This window comes from Carassius carassius, chromosome 45 (assembly GCF_963082965.1).
Source record: "Carassius carassius chromosome 45, fCarCar2.1, whole genome shotgun sequence".
Taxonomy (NCBI): domain Eukaryota; kingdom Metazoa; phylum Chordata; class Actinopteri; order Cypriniformes; family Cyprinidae; genus Carassius; species Carassius carassius.
This window is the reverse complement of record NC_081799.1, coordinates 11,111,059-11,131,070: the sequence shown is the minus strand read 5'-3', so window position 1 is coordinate 11,131,070 and position 20,012 is coordinate 11,111,059. Positions and strand designations below refer to the sequence as shown.

General features: G+C 36.9%; 1 protein-coding gene across 17 annotated transcripts in view; it reads right to left on the bottom strand.

Annotated features, from left to right (window-relative positions):
* Positions 1–20,012, bottom strand: part of LOC132127880 (protocadherin alpha-C2-like) — a 149,848-nt gene that overhangs the window by 112,701 nt on the left and 17,135 nt on the right. For 5 of the 17 annotated variants that reach the window (XM_059540119.1, XM_059540123.1, XM_059540116.1 and 2 more), the window contains exon 2: positions 1,685–1,743. The exons of 8 other annotated variants lie outside the window; for them this stretch is intronic. In XM_059540119.1, the coding sequence (XP_059396102.1) occupies positions 1,685–1,743 (59 nt within the window). Of the gene's footprint in view, positions 1–1,684; positions 1,744–3,912; positions 6,730–16,776; positions 19,245–20,012 lie in introns of those variants that run through there. 4 more of the 17 variants (XM_059540131.1, XM_059540132.1, XM_059540109.1 and 1 more) reach the window with 4 other exon arrangements.

The window sequence follows — 20,012 nt, the reverse complement described above, 5'->3', positions numbered from 1 at the left end:
TGCTGGTCCACAGAGAAAGAGACAAGAGGTCAGGAAGAAGTCAGAGAGCTCCTGTTGGTCATGGTTCTGGTGTTTGGATGGGACTCTATTACTGCTACAGTTTTGCTAACTGGCTCCTTGTAACTTCTTATTTCATCCTCTTTTGTTAAAATTGTTCAACAGAAAATATATACAGAGACAAATTAGTATACCCATTATACTATGATTTCATGTGGTTGAGGAATTAAATCTGATATGTTTCTGATTTGCACTGCTTCCTAAATTAACTTTGCATTCAATAAATATGTAGGGGGAAATATATTGGATGACAGAGTAAGGTTAAAATCGGTTAATACCATAAAAATACATTTATAGTGCATCAGACTTTATGAACTGAACAATATTAACAATACTGTTTGTACAGTTAGTTGTATAAACCAGTGTTGTTACAGTTAACTAAAATTCTAACTATTAAAATTGTTTTCATTAATTAAAATAAAGCTGAAATAAAATACAGGTTAAATATTAAATAAAACATAAACTGTAAAACATAAACAATAATTATAAATGATGCTTTGGCTACTAAAAAAAAATGTAAGTACTTGTAAATAATTTATATTATTTGTAAATATTTAAAATGGTAAATGGACTGCATTTATATAGCGCTTTCAACAGACCACATGGCCATCCAAAGCGCTTTACAATTTGCCTCACATTCACCCATTCACACACACATTCACACACCGACTGCGGTGTCTGCCATTCAAGGCGCCATCCAGCTCGTCGGGAGCAGCTGGGGTTAGGTGTCTTGCTCAAGGACACCTCGACACTTGGTCAGGTGGAGCCGGGGATCGAACCACAAACCTTCCGGTTTGTAGACAACCTACATGAACCACTGAGCCACTGCCGCCCTAAGTAAAATAATAATAATAATAATAATAATAATAATAATAAAGCTAAATAGAAACATTAATATTTTAAACTAATCTAATTATTAAAACCATATTAATTATATTATATTAATTAATTAAAAAATGAAATGAAATGAAATGAAAACTGAAAATATAAAAATAAAAGGCAATTCAAAATATGAATAACTACCATGGTAGTACATTAATAATACTAAAATAAAAATAACTATAAAAATAAAACTAAATATTTATTTATTAAAAATAATTAACATTAGTATCTTTATACATAAAGAAAAACAATCATTAACCTAAATTATGAAATTATTAAATTCTAAAATTGTTTTCATTGCTAATTTATGGTACCAGAAGCAATATCTAATTTTACAAACTGAACCTTACTGTAAAAGTGTACTATTTATTTATTATGAGTGAAATAGTGATTCTTTGTTTAATGAAAAATTTTTGAAACATTTTATGTACTGTATCATATTTTGAGGATGCTTTTTAGCTTCTGCTCTCCCTTCTATTTGATTAAGTTCAAACAAGATTTCCTTGGTTTCCTGCATAATGACATTGAGGGTCAAGATTTGATTATTACCCGTCAGGAAATGAGGAAATTAGAGATGGACATGATTTAAAGAGCTTTTACACTCAGCTACCAAACTCAAGATCAGAACAAACACTTAATATTTAATTCTTATTTAGCTACAGCAAACAGAGAATAGATGTTTTCCATATTCCTTCAGAGAGGACTGTAACGCTTTCAGGACATTATTAACAGCAAAAGTGCTTACCTCTGCACTCCTGCCCTCAACGATGCAGAGTAACGCCAGTCAGCATTTGGTCCTTTGGGCTGGAGAAGGAGAGAAAGAGAGAAAGATGAGGAGAGATAGAGGGAAAGATAGGGTGGAAGGACAGAAAAGGGTTAGATACATTCTCATCAATAAATCATGCTGTTCTGTGTGTGTGTTTCTGTCTTGCATTTTAATATGAACCACAGCTAAAGGAGACCAGAACTACAGGGACGATTATTGGCACTATGCCATGGCCCATGACTCTCTGGTATAAAACTTGTATGTGTGCAGAGAGTGTTCTTCATAATAAAGCACATGAAGGACACTTGACATTCACCTAATAACATACACAACATTACAAGGGATGCACGATATATGGTACCATATGATTAATGATTGATATTAGAGATTTTAATCTATCAGTATTTTTTCAGTATTTTTGTCAGTATTTTTTCAGTATTTAAACCATAAAAATGTTTATATCTGTGCATCACTTTAGCCATTATCACACATTTTTAAATGACTTCGCCCTTTCTGCTCAACATCAAGTCCCTAAACATCTTTCTCTTCTCCCAGCATCCATCTCCTCAGTCCCCATGGTACGGGAATGATAGCATCCTGGGATACCAGCTGACCTCATGTAATATGATACTTGAGCATTTTCTGCTCTCAACCAAAGCAACTCAATCTGAGCAGTGGTCACAAGATGACCATTCACCTTAAACATAAGATGGTCGTCTGTTCCTCCAGCAATTCTCAGTGAATAATTATATAGGTTGGAAAAAAACTTGTGTGATATGTGATGGAATGAGGCACTAGTGAATGGCCCAGATAATTTGAGCAAATAACATTCTTTAATCAGGTGATTTCGGGGGGTGGGGGGGGGTGCGTGCAAAGAGACTTCGCTTCGCTCACACAATGCAATTTGCAGGGCTTGAGAATCAAAGGCTGGAGGTTAATTTCATTGCCTGCTCTCTTATCTTGGACAGACGGCCTCTGCTCCTAAATCCTCTGCAGTGTCGAATGTGCTGCAGTGCCTCTCACAACACATCTGAGGCTGTCAAGAGCATCTCTGCAAACTTAAGTTATTCTCGTACTACAGACATTTTTAGACAATTTTTGTCTTTTTTAAACCATCTGCAACATCTTCTACCGTGAGCCAGAGATCAAGGCTGCACAGCCTTTGGATCATGTTCTGGCTAATTAAAAAACATTTCACGAATCCTTGGCTGACAGAGTGAACATGAATTCACGCCAATTACACTAACAAAAATACATCAATTGAGCATCCATGACAGCAGTGCACTGCACATGCGATATACTAAAGTGTATCCTATCTGCACAAACGCACTTTGAGGCATTTTATCCCAAAATGATCGATGTGGCACCCAAAACATATGTGTATACATCAGTGTAATTTAGTGTACAGTAAATAATGTTCAAATTCAAATACAATTGTAGAGTATAGACAGTGACATGGGAGTGGGAGGAAGGAAATAATCCTAAAAATGTGATGACAGCTACAGATATGGGAGCAAATGCCTAAATCATCATAAATGCAATGTGCCACTCTAGAAAGTCTTGATGTTTGACACTAATGCAGGTTGAAGCAAAGCACTTTAAAGCTGCACTAGATAACCACACAGTACAACAGGAGATGAAAAGGTCAGAAGCTACTGACACATTGGGCACAGAGCTTTATTGCAACTCTTGGTCTGACCAAATTACCTTTTACACTAAAACATACTGGAAACCAGAGTAGCACTGAGCCAAAGATCAATTATGGTTTCCGGTATATCTAGTTTTATTTCAATTTAGACAGAACTTGTGCTGCATATAAATGGTGAAATTTGCTTTAACATACATAATTTCCTGGTTTAATATTGTAAAATGAATCATTTTTGTAAGAAAAAAAGAAGTTATTTACCATATAATTTGTGGTTTAAATCTACAAAATAACTCAAAAAGAATGACTAAATGTATGGTAAAATCAATAAATAAACATTCTTAGAAATTCCTGTGTGATGCATCACATTATATTTTATTTAAATAATAATTATTTTTAGCATTTATTTATTTATTTATTTAACATTTACTGTTATTTAGAATTTATGTAAAACCCCAAACACTGGCATCATGTTTTATTTATTTATTTTACTATAAATGTGATAGTTTTCTCCCCCCAGTTTTTTTATTTTTACGGATACATACTTTCTAATGAGACACACCTGTAGTGCTGCATCTGGCATACTAAGCCTGCGAACAAATCCACTCCCTCCTGTAAAAAAGCGCTCAGAGCCCCAGGTGCCACTAATGGGTCGGCCCGTGTTGTAGAACATGAACGTGTCGCTGCCCGATGTAGCAGTCAGACAGGTCTTGTAGCAATAGGTTTTGGTCAGAGAGCCATTACCCCGGACCTCAATATAATGAGGTTCAACCTTGAGGTCTCGTCTAAGCACCACATTGTTATTGGGTTGAGAGCCGCCACCACCTCCACCGCCCCCTCCTGAGCCACCTTCCGCTTGGGCCTTCTGGGACACGCAGCAGGGCGAACAGGACCCGGGCTGGGTGCAGTAGGCATGGCAGCGCACAATAGCTAGCACAACCACTGTCACCAAGAACACAAAGGTGGTGGCGCTCAAGGCTACAATGAGGTACAAAGTCACATTGGAAAACAAGAGAGAGCTGTGAGGGCGGATAATTCGCTTGGGGTCAGGCGTGACTTTTAGTGGCACCTCCATAACAGCAATGTTGATTGTAGCGGTGGATGACAGAGGTGGTTCGCCATGGTCCCTTACTAGTACAGTAAGACTGAAAGAGGTGGAGTTGTCTTCAAGGACGTGCCGCGTTGTACGAATTTCTCCTGTGTGTTCATGAACTTTAAAGAGATCCAGATCGCTGGCCTGGTCCAGCAGATAGACGACCCATGCGTTCTGTCCTGCATCTGCATCATAGGCCACTACCTTTGTGATCAAACTTCCTGGATCTGCATTTTTCTGAACCGTCTCTGTTAAGCGTGTGCCATTGGCTGGAGGACTCAGAATCTCGGGTGCATGGTCGTTTTGATCCATTACGTAGATGTAGACAGTGGCTACACGGCTGAGTGGTGGGATACCGCCATCCTGAGCTTTAACCTGGAAGTGAAACTCCCGTAATAACTCATAGTCAAAGGAGCGAAGGGCATATGCAACACCTGTGTCCGCTTTAATCGACACATATGAGGTGACTGGGATCCCGTGATTGTTGTCATTTAGGACTGTGTAGGTGATGCGAGCATTTTCATTGACATCGGCATCCTGAGCTTTGACAGTGCAGAGCGAGGCTCCAGGTGCATTGTTCTCCATGACATACACAGTGTAGGAGGTCTGCTCAAAGCGTGGAGGGTTGTCATTCACATCTGCAACATCCACCTGAATGGTCTTCTGAGATGAAAGGGCAGGGTTGCCAGCATCGGTAGCGCTGAAGGTGACATTATAGGCTGCTGTGGTCTCACGGTCAAGAAAGGCAGAGGTTACCAAGGTGTAGTAATTTCTTAACGACTTGATTTTGAAAGGAAGACCGGGTTGAATTTCAAGGGTAACCTGTTTGTTAGGACCAGAGTCCCGGTCAGTCACACTGATCAGGGCCACTATGGTATCTGCACGAGCATCTTCACGCACTGGACTGGACAATGAAGAGAGCACTATCTCTGGAATGTTGTCATTGACATCCACGACCTCCACCACCACTTTGCAATGGGCTGCTACTGGAGCTGGGCCTTTGTCCATGGCCTGGATGTACATTTCGTATGAATTAGTGTCCTCGTAGTCCACATTGCTCTTGACTCTAATTTCTCCAGTGTTGGTGTCCATGCTGAACATCTGCCTGACCCTGTCTGGGGTGTAACTGCTGAATGAATAAAGCACCTCCCCGTTTGTTCCTTCATCTTGGTCTGTGGCATTCAGTTTGATAACCAAAGTGTCTTTTTGCGAATTTTCAAACAGTTTGACTTTATATACCGAGCTGTCAAAAATGGGGTTGTTGTCATTCGAATCCAGGACGCGAACGTTAATTTTCGCGGTACCTGTTCTTGCTGGTGTGCCACCGTCTGTCGCTGTCAGGATTAACTGATGGTAAGGGGCGAGCTCGCGATCCAAGGGCTTTTTGAGAACGAGCTCGATGTGCTTAGTATTCAACGAAGGCTTGTTGGAATCGAGAGCAAAATGCTCGTTTGGGCTGAGCCGGTAAAATCGAACCGAATTGGTACCGATGTCCGGATCTTGCGCGTGTTCGATCGGAAAACGAGAGCCCGGCAAAGCCGACTCTGTGATCTCCAATTGATACTCGTCTCTGGGAAACTGCGGCGTATTATCATTCACGTCTGTTATCTCCACCTCGACATTATGGTCTTCATCTGGGTCCTCAAGAAGAACCTCTAGATTCAAAACACACGCTGCGCTTGTATCACACAATGTCTCTCTGTCAATTCTCTCGTTTACCAATAATTTTCCATTCTTATGGTCCACGTACCTTTTGCCGCTGTCAGAGTTTACCTTAATCTTTCGGGTGGAGAGCTTTCGAGCATCCAAACCCAAATCCTGTGCAATATCACCTACAATCGTTCCACTCTCCGATTCCTCTGGCACGGAATATCGTATTTGTCCGAGAGCAAGGCCACAAAATAATAATAATAGTAAAACAGAAAGAGGCACTTTTTTGTCTAGGCAATCACATATCCCTGCAACAGCCATCGCAAGATCATATGATCCGCAGACGGATTAAAAACAGCACTCCGCCTTGTCAGCTTGCAATATCTTGCCTCCCACTTCAGCATTAAAGGTTTTACATTTATTTGCACAATGGCCTAATTGTTAGTTCCATTCTAAACGCGCACGGATACTTCTCTGATGCGTCCATGTTTCCTTTGTCCGCGCTTATCCTTTCTCTCTCTCTCTCTCTCTCTCTCTCTCTGCGCGCAGCTGACGGGTGTGTTTCCTTGCCACTGGTGCTGCGCGCACTCTCTCTCTCTCTTTCTCTCTCAGTTTCAAGCCACCCCTCCCATTCGTATTCCTTTTCCTCCACTTCTTCATAGCTCAGTTCGATGGTGTTGGTGCGGCACACCGGGGGAGGGGATGCCTTCTCAAATATAATGCATTCTGATATTCGAAACCTTGTAAGAAAATATAACAGCTTGATGGAAGCAGCTAAAAAGCAACAGCTATATTTGTTAATGTCATTAAATTTGGAGAGGAAAAAAAGCTACACGTTAATTAGAAAGCGAGCATTTGGGATGCATTATCTTTCCATGAACTAGGCCAGTGCGTTTTAAGCTTTGGTTCATCACTTTTGGAGAGTCACGGATGAGGAAAAACACTCAAAATTAAATGCATTCCAAGTGATTTTCTGTAAGAGATTGGATTCTGCTGTATACCTGGCTGTGGACCCATTAGAAACAAAAATGCTAAAAAATCTATAGTAAAAGTCTTAAGTAAAAAGCTGTTAATTGGATACCTTGCCATGTAGCAAACACAATTTTATTTAAAAGCAAAACGTATTTGTACTGTCTAATATTGTAAAAATGCTAAAGCAAAAGTAAAAATCATCTTTTATTTAGTTAGTTATTATTATTATTATTTAATTATTAATTAATTCATTGTATTTTGTTTTGGTTAAACAATACTTAGTTTGCTGTCAAGTAAATCTACACCTGACGATCTGTAGAATCTCACTGTTTTGACACACTGTCAAAAATCAATGTAAAAAAAAAAAAATGGCCAAACTGATGAGTGAATTCAGATACTGATGAACTGCTGCTTTTAACCAGCAGAATCATTGACACAAAGAGAAACAAGACACACACAAGAACTTCAACTGACTCCAGCCACAGCCTTAGAAGAAATAAACTGAAGATTTAAACAACTCAACAAACAGCTTTACCAGCTTCACGCATTACTTACCTTCTGTACTTACCACGCATTACAGACTTTACTTCTGTCAGACATCTACAGAAGAACTTATTGAGAGTTACAGCGATTTAGATGATGATGTTTTATTGTTTTGTTTGACATTACCATTGTGGAGATCAGTGTTTGCTTTAGTTGGCCTCCTGACACTTGACTTTCTTCCCTCAAGTCATCAGACTTCTCAGCTCCATGTGAACTGAACTGAACTAACAACTATATTTACACATACACACCCCTATAAATAACTGAATTACAAACACTTGAAACCCAACAGCATACTTTGCACGTCCCTACATTTGCATAAAATCTACCTCAAATATCATGCCTTGTCAATTAATATTGTTACCTGTTCTATATATATATATATATATATATATATATATATATATATATATATATATATATATAGTAATGTCCCAGGCTGTAGCACTGTTTCATTCAGTTATGCACATGCACATGTTCAGCTTTTTTATTTATTTTTTTATTTCCAGTTTTAGTATTATGTTAGATTATTTAAGATAATTTAAAGTTCATTTAAAACCGATGATTTTGTTGTGGGATTTAAAGGGTTAAAGATGTAAGATGAAGAAAAACAACAGCAAGAAACATAATTTAACAGTAATAAACTGTAATTAATTTACTGTAACAATCTGTAGAAAAGCAGTTACTTACTGGCAGCATGGTTGTTTAGTCAAGGAAAAACAGCAATATACCAGATAAGAACCAGATTTACTAAATGAAAAAAGTTAATTTAACTGAAATAGAAAAAAAGCTATGCAAAGTCATACACTGATAAGGAGTGTAAATACTGAACTCAACTATATTAATGAGCTTTTGCACAAGAGAGATCTGTTAGTTTAATGTAGTTTTGTGGTTCACCATTGTACTGGAGAGTATAGAGCCTGTGCTTCAGTCAATGATGAGCCACAACCGCTGATATTCTGCTGCTTTATTTAAAAAGAGTAAATGTGGCGTTGCTGATACAGTGATGATCTCTGTGTTAAGTACTTCTGCACATGCATGTGTGCTTTAGCGAACAATGAACTGCAACTGTTTGAGTCATGTTTTTAGTTACTTTACTATTACACATTAAGTGTTTGCTCCTTCTCAGTGGATTCAGATGAAATACGTTCACAGTACTAACATCGTATGAATGCTAGCTTTTAAACTCAAGCTGTTTGAAACAATCGAAGCAGAGTTAATTAACATGGTATAATTATGGTAAAATCACTGTAAAAATTAAGAGTTGTAAATTAATGGTTGACAGCTGTAAATAAACAGTACCTTACTGGCAAACCTGCTGCCAGTAAATTGTTGTTATTTAACAGCACAATTTTTTACAGAGCTGCGACTTCTCAAACATGATTATCGTTTTCAGCCCAAATAATGGCAATCAAAATTATTACTAAATTACCAAGCGTTTTAATGTTTCTGAAAGAAAAATGTAATAAAATTTTGCTAATGTTCTGAAATACAGAATATGTTTATTTTTATTGGTCACAGAATGGCTATATTCAGTATAATCTATAATTATCATTGCTCCAGAATGCGCAATTCTCTCTCCGCCTCTCTCTCCATCTGTGGCTTTGACTTCAGACAGACCAGGTCATCAGGGCGTGCGCGCCTGGGGCGTGATCTCTGTGCATCCGTCAAAATGCACCACATGAGGGAGCGTATCACTCTGAAACCGATGACATAAACAAAGCCAGGGCAGACTGTCAGCGTAAACCCGTCGCATTAGAGTCGCCTCATGTCATCACCATATAAAGCGGTAGGTTAACTCTTAAATCAGATCAGAATTCAGCCTTTTTTTTTTTTTTTTTTTTATTACTGTAGAAAAATCGTATTAGATTTTGATGTTTTAATGTTAACTAGATATTTTGTGAAACATATTTAAGAATAAAATGGGCCATTCATAGGTCAAAGTTCATTACAATAGGAACTGTAACTTTTTTTGCAGTAGCCTGTGGGGTCGCTAGAACACAGAACAGCAGGTGGCAATTAAATATCTTTGTTCTATGCCAGACATTGTAGGCTGAATTTGTATTGATATGGGATCACTAATACACACACACACACACAGTGGTGGCCAAAATTATTAGCACTTATTAACACTATATTTCCACCATTTTAAGTCAGTTATTTTATTTATTTATTTATTTTTTCTGTAGGGTGTCAGTAGGAAATATCAGTTTACATTTCCAAACATTAATTTTGCTATTAATTGTAATGATCCAGTGAGATTTTTGTTTTTTAAAAGGAGTCAACAGCCAGTGCTCCACACAGAGATCCGATCTCATCATCCAGTCTGTCTTGAATGACATGAAGAAACAGAAGCAACTGAGACAGACTAAATGCAGAATAACTGTGGCAACATGCTTCAAGAAACTTTCCTATTTGCAAGTTCACCTAGGGCAAGAGCCGATTTAAATGAAAAGGATGGTTGCATCAAATGTTGATTTAATTCAGTTAATAGAAGTTTACAGATAAAGAAAATCTATGACATTATTTTTTACAGCATCCTCATTTTACAGCATTTTTACACAAGTGCCTATAACTTTTAACAGTACTGTAGCTTTGCAGGTAGATTTCTTGAAGCATCTTGGAGACGTTGCCACAGTTCTTCTGCATTTAGCCTATCTCAGTTTCTTCATGTCATTCCAGACAAACTGGATGATAAGGAAATCAGATCTCTGTGTGGAGCACTGGCTGCTGTCAGACTCCTTGTGCAAACAAAAATCTTACTGGATTATTACAATTAATGGCAAAAAAAATTAATGTTTGGACATTTAAACTGTTATTTCCTTCTGACACACTACAACAAAAGATAGAAATAACTGACTTATTTTCTAAATATATACATATTTTCAGTTAATGTTTACCCTTTTTTCCCTGGGCAGAAAATGCAGTATGGGTGAAACAGTAAGCTTGTGCATTGTTTTCATAGTGTCTTTGTTTGGATCTTTTTGGAAACCACTGTGAGTGATAACAGATATCTTACCACACAAAACACTGTAAGCAAGTGGGTCAGATACCCAAATACTTTTTTGACTTTCAGACATCTACAATCCAGATTTAGTTTCTGATCCCACCTGCAGTCATTCCTGAACCCACACACAATGCACATTAGTTTTTGACACCGATTTGCTGATACATTATCAAGACATATTTGCAAAATACAAACTGATTTTTACTGTGCAACTAATAATAATAACTTGAATAATACACAAACATGTATGTCAGTATGAAACTTTACTGCAGAGACAAATTAACAACGTCTCATAATCAAGTCTTTTAACAAAGGTTTTACAGGCTTGGTCTTATAAGTCCTTGTTCTATTAGGTCTGTACTTCTGAAATTTAAAAGCTTAACCAGGCCTATCATTCTTCATGTGCATGTACTTTCACAGTCAGTCTGTAATAACAAGACTGTCTTGACATTTACATAAGTGAGATGTAGCTTTGGGGAACTGAGTGTGGTGAGTTGTGAATAACAGAGAAAGCACTATGTATAAGACAGCCAATTGACAACCTCAAAATTGAATATAACAGCCTAAAATTAACATTCTCACATATTTCTATAATTTATTTACTATCAAACTGCACTAGGGAGACAGATTAAGATTAAGACAGATTAAATGGCTCTCCTTAGAAAAAACTTTTTAAAAACGCTAAATATAGATCTAGACCTTCTCCCTGTATCCTTAAATGACAACATTTAGCAAATCAGACTGTTAAAAGATATTAGTATCTTGAGCTTTGACTTGTGAATGTTGACCTTTGGCAGGACAGAAACCCGTTACAAGTGGTTCTCCTCCTCCCCTGACCCTACTTACATAAGTGTGCCAGATTTTAAAAGAGATGCACCCATCTGAGAGACACTGCACAGACAGCCTGCACTAACAGTGCCCTCAGCAAGGGCATCCAGAGTCACATCACCCACCGCAGTGTGCACTAAAAACCTCTCATCCTCTGTCATTCACGTTCTCTCTCTTTTCCCACTCCTTTACATGCATGTCTTCTCCTCTCATTCTTTCTCTCTGCTCTGCAAGTTGTGGCCTATATTTGGTGTTGGTGATGTAGGTCATGATATAATAATAAAATATTGTAATGGGATTTCATTTGTCTCTATGGCTTGTTTTTAATACAAATTTCTAAAAATCCTCAAACAAGATTAATTACCTGACAAGTAATAATCTATATTGAATAGATGTACAGATTATATATTGTATATTATAAAATATAGATATATTTCTCAGATAAAATCCACTACTGTTCAAAATTTGAGGTTTGGAATATATTTTAATGTTTAATGTAAGTGTCTTATGCTCACCAAGGCTGCACTTATTTAAAAAGTAAAAACAGTAACATTGTGATTGTATAATTAATTACCATTTAAAATAACTATTTTCTGTTTAAATATATTTTATAAAGTAATTTATTCCTGCAATGGCAATGCTGAATTTTCAGCAGTCATTATTATATCTTCAGTCTTCAGTGTCACATGATCTTTCAGAAATCATTATATGTTGATTTATCAATGTTGAAAGCAGCTGTGTTGATTGTTTTTAACAATGCTACTTTTTTCAAGATTAGAAAGTTCAGAAGAACAGCCTTAATCTGAAACAGAACAATTATAAATGTCTTTACTATCACTTCTGATCACTTCGATGTATCCTTCTAGAATAAAAGTAGGCCAATTAATTTGTTAAAAAAAATTAAACTCACCCCAAAAAGTATGTTTTACCTACTGGTCACATTCGGATTAAGTACAAACAAGTTAAAAATAAAACTATATGCCAGTAGACAGATACAAAATCAAAATACACTTAAGTTACAATCTATGAAAGCGAATCTTAATATCTTTAATGTTGTTTCTAAAGTAAATGTTTCTTGTTTTAGGGATCTGATTTTATATAACTCTTTAGATATTAGATATAGGAACATTTAATATGATAAAACATGTCAAAATCAGGGTGCGTATTCTGTTTAGGACTCTATTTATAAGAATATGTATTGCCTTTAATTTGCTTTAATCAGTATAGCACAAGACACTTGTGTAGTTCCTAGAATTTGGTTCCTAAAATCATTTTAAAACACAGTGCTAGAAAGTGTATGTGAGGAGACAGAGAGAAATAGAAATATAATAGGACTGCATGCCCTCAAAGAAATGAGAGGCAAAACATCATGGGAGCAGAAGGCGTGTTGTGTGTAACACAAAGTGACAGTAAAAAATAGAGAAAGAGGGTTTGCTGAAATGATTGTGGGCAGAGCATGGTTCAGAATGATGGTGTAAGTCCCCTACTGGCTGAGGTATGAAATAAACACTTCATAGTAGGGATCTCACACATCCCTGAAAGCCATTGCCAGCACTGCAGCCAACAGAGGGCACTAGCAAACCATCCACAGCCTCTCTCTCTCTCTCTCTCTCTCTCTCTCTCTCTCTGCATTCTGTTCAGCTTGACTCATTCTGCCACCTGCAGCCCTCTGCAGAGATGACCCACCCTTCCTCTCACTAATACACTGCAGGGAACCATCAACTGTTCTTTCTGTTGCCAGACCCAACACCCAGAGAGAGATATCTGAACAGAATGGATATGTTAACCAGCATGCACATGCAAAAGAGCAAATAAATGATGATTTAAACCAATGATATATGTTATAGCACCATCAACTTGCTTTTAAATTGCTTTCTAAATGCATTTGCTTCTGTACAATAATGACAATGAAATTGAATATTTGATTATTGAATATATAATATATATATATATATATATATATATATATATATATATATATATATATATATATATATATATAATTATTGAATAATAATAATCGCTATAAAGCTACAAAACTCATTATTTGTATGCTCTGATATTTTTAGGAAAAGAGATTCTGCATAATCTGTGTTGATAACCTTGTAAACAAAAAATTATGCAGATGCACATTATCTCAAATTTGAGCTTTCGGGAATTTAGAGAACCTGCGGAGATAAATGGGGATGTTGTGAAACATTCGTCATTCATGCAATCTGTTTGTTGTGCTCTGCACCTCTGCAGAAATCCAACAGTGACCTTAACAAAATGTTCAGGTCATTCTGTCTGATGAAACAGAAGCCAGCTGACATGCATTTCATGCCTTGCAGCGTGCTGACAACAGGCTTAGCCGTTTAGCTCACAATAAATAACACTGAAGCGATGATAGTGTCTGTATTTACCCACAGTCTGTACTATGACTCACTGTCTCTCACAATGCTGAAGCACTGACTCAAATCCATGATTCTGCCAAGCATATATTCTAATGAATAGCATACAAGAGCAGAAAAAGGCTCATTTACTTTCCTGTGTTAACCTCGTAACTTTACATTCTGCAAATATACTTGAGGTTTGCCCATAAACAACATATGACATTACTGCTTCAGCCAGCTGTGAATAACTGAAGCATAATCCATGTGACTCGAGATGAATAATACACGTGATATGCAGAAGAAAAAAGCAGGTGACATTCATGCACACAGACTGAGAAATAAGAGGTGATACTGTTAAATCTTGATTTGCATGTAGATGTATATCTATAAATGAGCACAGCATATTTTTACCAAAAATGTACACACAACATAAAAAATGCATATGATACAAAATCTAATCTTAACACTTATGATGCATATAACTACTAAAATGTTTTTTATATTTCATCTAAATATAAACATTTTTGAGTTTTGAGGTTAATTGTGGTTATTTTTTATGTATTATAATGGGGGTGGTCTTGGCGCAGTGGATAAGACGCATGCCTTTGGTGTGAGTGACCTGGGTTCAAATCCACTGTGTGACACCAATGTGTCCCTGAGCAAGACACTTAACCTCTAGTTGCTCCAGAGGTGTGTGACCTCTGACATATATAGCAATTGTAAGTCGCTTTGGATAAAAGCGTCAGCTAAATGAATAAATGCAAATAATATATGACATTGTGTTATGTTGATTTTTTTTATTTTTTTGTCTATTTGTTAATGAGTGGTTAGTGGGCACATGATGTGCATGTTGTTGCTATTTCATTATTATTATTATTATTATTATTAAATGAAATACATATTGTAATTTATTATTCAGTATTTCCTTAAATTATATATACATTTCAGATACTTTCTATTTTCATTTAAACCTATAGGCTAATTAAGTGAAATCATTCAATATGCATTCACAGTTTTGCAATAATGAAATAGATGTAAATATGTATATGCCTGTATTTAAATCAAGAATAAATTTACCTTTCAGATTAATCTCTTCTAATCTGATTTAGCTGTCCTTGGTTACTGAATTGTTCAACTGAACTGACAAAATAGAATTTGAAATGGAATAGTTGATTTTGTATTTTACAATATTGAAACATTTAAGTATTAATAAGAATGACATGAAAAGTAATTTATATATTCTGTAAAAGGGCTTCTTACCCCAGATAGTGGGCCATTCTAGTTAGTAGTAATAAGTACTAATAATTTTACATTTTGCTTTTACCCCTACATTTGCAAATGCATCCTGCACATGCTGAAATATGTTATGGACACACTTAATAAACAGCAATTACTAATTATTAAAGAAGTCTGTAAAACTATACATTTCTGTTACAAGAAACCAAAAGCCTAAATGTCAAGTTTATAACTCTACAAAGAATAATGTCTGTCAAAATAAACAGAAACGTCAGTAGTGCAGTCTCACTCATGTGAAGATTCGCAAGGGTGGGAAGTAAAATGCCATTGTGCCACTAGTGGAATCATTCCATCTTTCAAGTTCAGAAGAGGGATAAAGAGAGAGAATGAGACCTTGAAAGAACAAGAACCATAAGATATTGTTCAAAGCTGTATAGACCAATCATATCTAATTTCATCATAAGTGATGATAAACATATTAATTAAACAGCAAATAAAAAACGCACAATAACATGAACTGGGTTGCACAGTACAGGGAAATGAGGATCAGTTTCTTTACACAGCATGAAATCTGCTGTGTGGTTTTCTCACAAAGTCAGCAGCATGTCCCTCTCATTAATGCATTGAGAGACTTCAATATAATTCAGGTGGGACTGCAGCACTCCAGCAGTCCAGAGACCCGCAGACTTCTAATCCATCTATCTCCCTCAACCAGAAAGGCAAAGCGGAACCCAGTACTGACCCAATTGCACAGAAATTTACACAGGCCCTGATCCCTGTCCTCTGTCAAGGACTCGGGGAAAAAGACTCAAGAGGCATGACTATTAGACAAAGCTACTAGGAACATGGAGTATAAGTCTGAGATCATTTCAAGACTCACAATAAACATACATATTTACATTTATGCATTTACGCTTTTATCCATACATTAGCAGCATCACTGAACATGCAGAAAAAAAGTGTGAGAAGTGTAAAACTAGAGCATTTAGTAACTTTTCTCACATGCAGAACTCAGTAACAAAAATAAAGTTATTCAAAAACCTTTAAATAAAACCTCAACTCAAATCAGTATTCTAAGCAGTAGAATAATGAAGCTTATTAAACATCATTTAAATTCTCTTTGAAGACTGGGGAATAGCTGTTGCAACCTGCTTCAATCTGCAACTGCAATTTAACTTCATTAAAGAGTTATAATTAAAACAGATTTCTTTGATTAATTAATAATCAAATCATTAAATATTGAGCGCAATATGAGAGCAGTGCTACTAAGCTCTTGATGAGCTTGTATTGCAGTGAGGTGGCGCTGTCCAGCACTGCTGGTTCTGAAACTGCACAATGTACAAGCTTGAGGCATCCCAATTGTGGTAGTGATTGACACAGAAAAACTCCAATCATAAATGTGATAGAAAGAATGTTATTTTTTTTTAAAGTTGACTGCTTTTTTATTTTAAATTAAGGAAATTGAAATCATTTATTTTTGGGTAAACCCAGTGTAAACACAGGCTTTGTGCTGCAAGTTGCATCACATGTGAATGTACCACATTTTCAGCATAATATCAAGCTAGAAAAGTGAATGATGTTTTGCTTCACTTCTACATTTTTCTATAAACTAAATATGTGCTAATATTCCACTATTAAAAAAGCATGCATACAGTGAATATGCAAATAGTCCATATTAGTGTCATTTCAGTGACTTTATAAACTAAGGTCTTAAATAATGCTCACCTTCCCAGTGGTAGGAAGAGTTTGGGTTCGTGTAAAAGTATCTTCTCCATGAATGCTGATCAGTTCAGCCTCTGCAGGTGAAAATGGCGAAGGGAAAACCACCATGTCACTCTTCATTGTGTCTGAACTAAAACAAACGTCATATTGTTGTGTCGATTTGGAGTAGGACCAGCTTCCGTCTGGATGTGTGCTGATCACTGGAGCACTGTACCTGCTAAAACTGCTGTCTGTCCTGTAGCATTTAACTGCTATCAAACCGACAAGACTTAGTAAAAAAATAATTGTTACTGAGATAATAGCGATGAGCAGATACAGATTCAGATCTGAAAAACTCTCCTCTTTAACAGGAACTTCTCTGAATGATGTATTTATGTCATCCAGACTCTCAACAACCACAACATCTATGGACATAGTCGCTGAGAGTGATGGCTCTCCATTATCAGACACTGTGATGAGAAGTGGGTGAGTTTTTAAGTCATTGTCACTCATTCGTCTCTTAGTCTTTATTTCTCCAGTGCTGCTTCCAATGCGGAAGAGATTCGTTCCTTTGGGTTCAGTTAGATGATAAGACAGAAGTGCGTTATATCCAGAGTCAGCATCAACAGCTCTGATCTTGGCTACAAAGTATCCCGCTTCAGCAGAGTAGGGAATGTTCTCACTATTAACTGATCCAGGTTCAGAATAAGGCTGTAAAATGACTGGACTGTTGTCATTCTCATCCAGAATAAACACATTTACAGTCATATTACTGCTCAGAGGAGGAACACCAGAGTCTGTTGCCATGACATGAAACTGAAATCTTTTTGTTTCTTCATGATTAAATGACTGTAAACTGAATATTTCTCCACTTAAAGAGTTTATATTTATCAGTGTTGTTATAGGAACACTGGAGCTGGAACTGTCTAACAGTGAATATGAAAGTTCTGCGTTTTCACCAGTGTCTGAATCATCAGCTGACACTTTTGTCACAAGACCTCCAGCTTGACCATTCTCACTTAGAAAAGCGTTAATAACGGGCGCGGGGAAATGTGGAGCATTGTCATTAACATCAGAGATATGTACAGTTATAACAGTGCTGCTGGAAAGTGGTGGGGTTCCTTCATCGACAGCTACAAGGGTTACATTATACTTTGAGATGTTTTCTCTGTCAAGCTGGCCTTCCAAAACGACAGAGTAATAATTATTGTAGGAAGACTCAAGTTTGAAAGGTACATTTCCCAGTAGCTTACAACTCACTTTCCCATTCAGTCCACCATCCTTATCGGAAACTGTGACCAGAGCCACAGCAGTGCCAGTTTTTGCATCTTCCCTTAAAGAAGACAGCAGGGACGTCATTACTATTTCTGGTGCATTGTCATTAACATCTATGACTTCAATTAGTACTTTACAATTAACCGTCATCGGGGAAAGCCCCTTATCATGGGCCTCTATTCTAAGTTCATAAAAAGCTTTGTCCTCAAAATCTATATTTCCTTTTACCTTGAGCTCCCCTGAATCAGGGCTGATTGCAAATACATCAAGATTTTTTTCCTGACCATGACTGCTAAATAAATATGTTACCTCCCCATTTGGACCTTCATCCATGTCAGTGGCATTGAGTTTGATAATCTTAGTTCCTTTTGGTGTGTTTTCTGTCACATGGACTTTATAAAGAGAACTGCTAAACACTGGAGCATTATCATTAATATCTAAAACATTGACAATTATTTGCAATGTGCCCGACCTGGATGGCTTCCCTCCATCAAAAGAAGTCAATATTAGTCTAATTACGGGTTCTTTCTCTCTATCTAAAGCTTTTCGGAGGATTAGCTCTGCAGCCATCCCATGTTCACCACCCTGGTTTACTTCTAATGAGAAATGTTCATTAGGACTCAGTTTGTAGCTTTTAATAGAGAAAGTCCCTACGTCTTCATCCACTGCACTGATCAAGGAAAATGTAGCTCCTGGCTGCACTGATTCAGAGATATTCAAAATTTGAGTTTCAACAGGGAATGCAGGAGAATTGTCATTCACATCATTAACATTAACTATCACTCTACTCAGACTGAGAGGATGGTTTACTATCGCCTCAAAATTTAAGGAACAGGATGGAGTATTAGGACACAGTTGCTCGCGGTCAATTCTTTCAGCAACGTACAAGACGCCAGATTTCAGATTCACATCAAAATACCTCGTCCTCGTGCCGAATACAAGCTGAAATGCGCGCGATTCCAAATCCTGGACGTTTAAATTCATGTCCTTCACCAAATTTCCGAAGACAGTTCCGATATTTACTTCCTCGGACACGGAGTAGACAATCTGAGCATCCACTGGCACTGAAACACACATCACGAGCCAGAGGAGAGTAATATGTGGGAACCTTATGTCCTTCCTGTTTGCCATGCTTCCGTTTGAGATGCCAACGTGTTTAAAACAATACAAAGGTGATCAAAAGAACATCAAACTCTGTAGACACAATGAAGAATGAGACTCACGGAAACACGCCACGAAAAGCATCCAGACCGTGACGCTCGGTTATTGCACGTCACTCAGCGAAATCGTAGGTGGAGTTTAGACGGTATATGGAAATTGTTAAAGTCAAGCGGTCTACAATGACACCACGCGGAGAACGTGCGGTTCTGTGTGGCGAAACCACATAAACATAAAACATAACTAAAGAAAAAAAAACACGTATTGTAAATTAGGATAACACCAAAGGAGCTTTGCTAGTCTGCAGTAGTCTGAATAATCTATACCTATATCTACACAGAAGCACAACAAACGCGAAGGAGTTCAGAATATAGTAAGTCAGAACAGCATACAGTTAATTATTTTGTGTGAGTACTGTATTAGTTATTAAAACATTCGGGCGAACTGTTCATGTTATAGAAAACATGAGAAACCGTTTTTTTTTTTTTTTTTTTTTTTTTTCTCGTATTATGAAACTGGATCCTCTGAATACATTTGCAACACACTTAACGTGTACCCAGAATCCTTTGAAATTATTTTGCTAAACGTTGAAAACATTTTTTTATTGAAAAAGTATATTTGCTTGATTTTAATCAAATAAATAAAGAAAGAAATTACAAGCCATACTCTTTATAAAACTGTATAAGTAATAAGTGAGACAAGCCTCCTGTGTCGTGAAAAATTATAGAAATTCCCATAATTAATATACAGATGTTAAAGTTCTGCTAAAAGACCACAAGATTCAGCAGAGACAGATATGCAAGCAGAAAACCAACAGACTGTGTGTA